At 42.3% G+C, this 6,254-nt stretch overlaps 1 protein-coding gene across 1 annotated transcript in view; it reads left to right on the top strand.

The window, feature by feature from the left end:
- The first annotated feature begins 278 nt into the window (after positions 1-278).
- LOC145875803 (tripartite motif-containing protein 16-like) overlaps positions 279-6,254 on the top strand; it is a 14,456-nt gene continuing 8,480 nt past the window's right edge. The window contains exons 1-2 of the mRNA XM_082971615.1: positions 279-963; positions 1,396-1,491. Coding sequence (XP_082827741.1) covers positions 367-963; positions 1,396-1,491 — 693 coding nt within the window. The 5' untranslated portion in view covers positions 279-366. The remainder of the gene's footprint in view (positions 964-1,395; positions 1,492-6,254) is intronic.

Genomic DNA, 6,254 nt, shown 5'->3' on the forward strand with positions numbered 1-6,254 from the left:
TGTATAATAACCATATATCACACCTCCTCAGGACTTATTGATTTATAAGGCATTATAAAGGTGATTAAAATAATGATACATACGTACTTCATAGAAAACTGTTACCCTTCATATATTCTAACAACTCACATTTTAAGATTCATTATGTCATTTGTTCCATGTTAAGGGCTCTAACATTGGAACAAAACTATTTGTCTCCCTCTTGATGTTGCATGCAGTTCCTCTCTCTCTTCCTCCCTCCCTCTAACCCCACCCCTCTGGCAGAACCAGGAAATCCCTCCCCCTCCCACCAACTCTCTTCTGAGGAAACGAAACTGATCTGAGTCTCTGTCTCGTCTGTCTGTGTGAGAGTGAACAACCGTCCAAATGGCTCAACAGGGAGTTCTGCTGGACCAGGACCAGTTCTGTTGTTCTGTCTGTCTGGATCTACTGAAGGAACCAGTCACCATCCCCTGTGGACACAGTTACTGTAGGAGCTGTATTGAGGGCTGCTGGGATCAGGATGTTCTGAAAGGGGTCTATAGCTGTCCTCAGTGCAGAGAGACCTTCACTCCAAGGCCTAATCTGAGGAAAAATAACATGCTGGCTGAGCTGGTGGAGAAACTGAAGAAGACAGGACTCCAGGCTGCTCCCCCTCCTGCTCTGTGCTATGCTGGACCTAGAGATGTGGCGTGTGATTTCTGCACTGGGACCAGAAAGCAGAAAGCCCTCATGTCCTGTCTGGCGTGTCTGGCCTCTTACTGTGAGACTCACCTCCAACCTCACTACGAATTTCCTGCTTTGAAGAAGCACAAGCTGGTCAAAGCCACCGCACAACTACAGGAGAAGATCTGCTCTCATCATGACAAACTGCTGGAGGTTTACTGTCGTACCGATCAGCAGTGTATCTGTTATCAGTGTTTGATGGACGAACATAAAGGCCATGATACAGTGTCAGCTGCAGCAGAGAGGACTGAGAAACAGGTAAGACCAGAACAACTTGTTGGTGACTGTCTGATAAACAAAGAATTAAAGATACAGTAGGAACTAAGGCTGTTTGAATATGAGATCATTGAAATGAAATGAATCCTCAGCAGAACAAATATGAACACAAACCTTGAGTATATAGATATGTTAACCCAGATTCTCCAAATGTATCACCATTTTATAATGTCAAACACTATTATCATTCTGAATGCCCTTTTATGAGTCCAAAGTTCAGTCTCAACCTGTTGATAGATGTAGTCCTACCATAAAAACTATAATCATTCACATAGCAACAAATAAATATCATTTAGTAAATGGACCATCCATTTTTTAGACCTTCCTCTCTATGGGCCCTATGTCACATTACTATACTATTGATCTACTGGACTAATAAAGCTTGATAGCTCATTGAAGAGTGATTCTCCACAGAGGCAGCTGGGGATGAGTCAGCAGAAGGTCCAGCAGAGATTCCAGGAGAGAGAGAAGGAGCTGAAGGAGCTCCAACAGGCTGTGGAGTCTCTCAAGGTGAGTATTGTTGACCAGAGGAGACACACCATTTCACCTGTCTCCTCCAGTCAGAGAGAGAGAGAGAGAGAGAGGTAGAGGGGCCCCTATCCAATCCCACTGACCCCACTGTTGGGAACAGGTTGTCACTGCTGAGGCAGTGAAGAAAGTAGAGGAGGATGGGTCAAGGCTGAGGGATCCTGAGAGGATCCCTGTGAGTAGTAGATCTGTGACAGCACAGAGGGATGGGCCAACGAGGGATATATGCTTCAGTAAGGTTGGCTTCTTAGTGTTCATAGCAAATGGGGTAGTGGGTTTTAATGAGTGTAGGGTTAGTTGGCCTGGTGCAGGAGCAGATAGGGTCAAAGTAGTGGAATGGGGGTAGTGGGTTTTAATGAGTGTAGGGTTAGTTGGCCTGGTGCAGGAGCAGATAGGGTTAAAGTAGTGGAATGGGGTAGTGGGTTTTAATGAGTGTAGGGTTAGTTGGCCTGGTGCAGGAGCAGATAGGGTCAAAGTAGTGGAATGGGGTAGTGGGTTTTAATGAGTGTAGGGTTAGTTGGCCTGGTGCAGGAGCAGATAGGGTCAAAGTAGTGGAATGGGGTAGTGGGTTTTAATGAGTGTAGGGTTAGTTGGCCTGGTGCAGGAGCAGATAGGGTCAAAGTAGTGGAATGGGGGTAGTGGGTTTTAATGAGTGTAGGGTTAGTTGGCCTGGTGCAGGAGCAGATAGGGTCAAAGTAGTGGAATGGGGTAGTGGGTTTTAATGAGTGTAGGGTTAGTTAGAAGGGTGTTTTTTAGTATTATCATAATTTCCCCTTTTCCCATTTTGTATCCCAAAATATCATGGATTTATATTATAGTCCAGTTGAGGCAGGTGAGATGCCTTTGGATATACGACGTAATAAATTGTCATTAGCTTATTGGGTTGAAAGGCTGTGAGGTTGAGCATCCCACTGCTACTGTTCTAGATGACTGTTGGGAATATACTAGTAGACAAGGCAGTGGTTTTGGTTGGACAGTTGGAAAGCTTGCTGATGAGAGTAGTTTCAGGGAGTTGGAGGTTGGCCCTTTCTGTGGTGATAGGGGATGTTCCTCCATGGTTACTCCCAGATCCTGTTGTTGATCTAACCTTGGTAGACAAAAGGAAAAGATTGGGTCAGAAGTCAGTGATAAAGGGAAACTGGTTGACAATTACATTGGTAGAAGTTGTTATGCTTTTTTACCTCTTTTCACAGATGGATCCAAGGGCCCAGATAGTGGGCCCACAGGAGCAGGTGTTTACCTTCCTGAATGTGATGTGCAGATATGTAGAAGACTAACAGATGAACTGTCAGTGTACTCAGTTGAACTGTTGGTGATAATAGTTGTCCTCCAGTGGGTGGAGGACGTACAACCTGTTAGAGTTATAGTATCCTCAGATTCTCTGTCTGTATTGAATAGTTTATCATCTGGTAAATCTATTAGGAGTGACCTACTATTGGTGGTATTAATGTTATTATGGAGAATTGAGAGAATGGGTCTAGTAGTGAGATTATGCTGGGTCCCAGCACATTCAGGTGTGGAATGGAATGAAATTGTAGACTAGTTAGCTAAAATAACTTTAAAACAAGATATAATATATATTAATGTTCCACTGGGTAGAGGTGAGGACAAATGTGAGATCAGAGACATTTTGATAGATGTGTTGCAGAAGAGATGGGACTCTGAGCACAAGGGATGGCATTTATATGCCCTCCAATGAAAGGTCGGTGGAACAAGGTTCAAAGGTCAGATTAGGAAGGAAGAGGTGGTGTTTCCTCGATTGTGTTTAGGACATTGTACATTGAACTGGTCCTTCCATCTGGTTGGCAGCATGTGAATGGTTTGTGTCTGGAGGGTATTGTCAATGAAACGGTGGAGCATGTGTTGTTATATTGTTGTAAGGATGTTGAAGAGAGGGAAAGATTGAAGTGTAGGGTCATTGAGGTTGGGGGGGGGTTTGGAAGGGATTTGGGGGATGGGGGAGGGTCTATTAGAAGTTAGTAGGGATCTTTTTTATTTTCTCAGAAGTACTGAGTTAGGTAGGAGGATTTAGAAATGGTGTAAACCGTGATTGAACACACTCCAGCACAGTAGGAGGCGCCATGCTCCTTTAACGTTGGTTTGAGGACCGCCATTATACCATAGAAGAAGAAGAAGTTGGTAACGTGAGGTTTTGTCGTTCGTAAAGAGTGCAGCTATTCTTTTGCCTATTTTCCAAATGTATTTTGTCATGGTGGGAGGGTTTGTTTATCGGTTTCCTCTGTTTATCGGTTAGAGTTGAGGAGGGAGTAGGGTAGTTTGATGTCCTCAACCGAGTGGAGAAGAAACGCTGTCTCTTCAGGTGCGTTGTGGAGAATGGTGTGGAGGAATTATTGATCCTGGTCGGTGAACAGGTGGGAGAGGAACATATACACTCTGTATCCAGAATGAACAAGGCGGTGGTTGTGGTAATGTAAAAGGTGAGTCTTGTTGTCCGGCTAGTTACCAGTATGATTTATGTGAGGGGTTGTGTTGGTGCTGATTTCGACAAGAGTAGTGGTGTCTAATCTGCCTCCGTTTATTACCACCGAACAGATCCGTAAAGAGTTGGTTCGTTTTGCTAAATGTGGAAGTGTTTTTCTGAACGAAATTCAAGGTTAAACAGAGGAGGGGTGGTACACAGGGTTTGTTAGCACAGAGGAGCCCAGTGATATAATATTATATATATATAATATTACTATATGTCCCAGCTGTTTGCTGTGGTTTTGAAGTAATTATCTTCCAGCCCGCGTTAACCTTGTAGGTTTACCTCAGGTAACTTATTATTAACTATCCTTGTAGGTTTACCTCAGGTCACTTATTATTAACCAACCTTGTAGGTTTACCTCAGGTAACTTATTATTAACTATCCTTGTAGGTTTACCTCAGGTAACTTATTATTAACTATCCTTGTAGGTTTACCTCAGGTAACTTATTAAGAACTATCCTTGTAGGTTTACCTCAGGTAACTTATTATTAACTATCCTTGTAGGTTTACCTCAGGTAACTTATTATTAACTAACCTTGTAGGTTTACCTCAGGTAACTTATTATTAACTATCCTTGTAGGTTTACCTCAGGTAACTTATTAAGAACTATCCTTGTAGGTTTACCTCAGGTAACTTATTATTAACTAACCTTGTAGGTTTACCTCAGGTAACTTATTATTAACTAACCTTGTAGGTTTACCTCAGGTAACTTATTATTAACTAGGTTACAGCTACTAATAATGGTAACTGGTAATTTGATATGTGTTGAAATCTGTTGGTTCGTAGACATCAAATAGAGAGAATGCTGCGCAGGTTCACTGAGTTGTAAACCTAATGGATAGGTGGAGATCATTGATTTGTAGCTCTGACTCAGTTGCTACCTCAGATTATGAGCCTATCAAGTGTGGTGAATGAGGTATGTAGTTCCCACAGAAGACCACAGGGAGGAGCAAGAGAGATATAAACCCATACAGTTTATCTCTTTAAATACCCTGAACCTAACAATCAATCTAATGTATTTATGAAGACCTTTTTACATCAGCAGATGTCACAAAGTGCTGTACAGAAACTCTAACCCTACGTATAACCTGTTTTATCCTGAACCCTAATTCTAGGGTAGGGTAGCCTAGAACCCCTTTAGAAACTATTATAGTAATAATATTATGTTAGTAAATACCATTATAGTACTAAATAGGTTCTATTGTTATTTTTTAAATAAAACCTATGTATAGTACTTAGCATTTAACTGTTTTTTTGTTATTTAATTATATTTATTATTTAGAGGAGTCTGTCTAATTAATGAAAAGTTAAGTTATTGCCAGACTTTTTAATGAAACCTTTATTTAACCAGGTGGGCCAGTTGAGAACAAGTCCTTTATTTAACCAGGTGGGCTAGTTGAGAACAAGTCCTTTATTTAACCAGGTAGGCTAGTAGGAGAACAAGTCCTTTATTTAACCAGGTAGGCCAAGTTGAGAACAAGTTCTCATTTACAACTGCGACCTGGCCAAGATAAAGCAAAGCAGTGTGACACAAACAACAACACAGAGTTACACATGGAATAAACAAACGTACAGTCAATAACACAATAGAAAAGTCTATATACAGTTGTGCAAATGAGGTAAGATAAAGGAGGTAAGTTAATAAATTAGGCCGTGGTGGCGAAATAATTACAATTTAGCAATTAAACACTGGAGTGATAGATGTGCAGAAGATGAATTTGCAAGTAGAGATATTATTAACTAACTGCTATCTCTCTGTCCCTCTCTCTCTCTCTCTCTCTCTCTCTGTGTCTCTCTCTCTTCTCTCTCTCTCTCTCTCTGTCTCTCTCTGTCTCTCCCTCTCTCTCTCCCTCTCTCTCTCTCTCTCTCTGTCTCTCTCTCTGTCTCTCTCTGTCTCTCTCTCTCTGTCTCTCTCTCTCTGTCTCTCTCTCTGTCCCTCTCTCTCTCTCTGTCCCTCTCTCTCTCTGTCCCTCTCTCTCTCTCTCTCTCTCTCTCTCTCTGTCTCTCTCTCTCTCTCTCTGTCTCTCTCTCTGTCTCTCTCTCTGTCTCTCTCTCTCTCTCTCTCTCTCTCTCTCTCTCTCTCTGTCTCTCTCTCTCTCTCTGTCTCTCTCTCTCGCTCTGTCTCTCTCTCTCTGTCCCTCTCTCTCTCTCTCTGTCTCTCTCTCTCTCTCTCTCTGTCTCTCTCTCTCTCTCTCTCTCTGTCTCTCTCTCTCTCTCTCTCTCTCTCTGTCTCTCTCTCTCTCTCTGTCTCTCTCTCTCG

Source organism: Salmo salar, unplaced genomic scaffold (genome assembly GCF_965601325.2).
Source record: "Salmo salar unplaced genomic scaffold, fSalSal1 ptg000358l, whole genome shotgun sequence".
Classification (NCBI taxonomy): domain Eukaryota; kingdom Metazoa; phylum Chordata; class Actinopteri; order Salmoniformes; family Salmonidae; genus Salmo; species Salmo salar.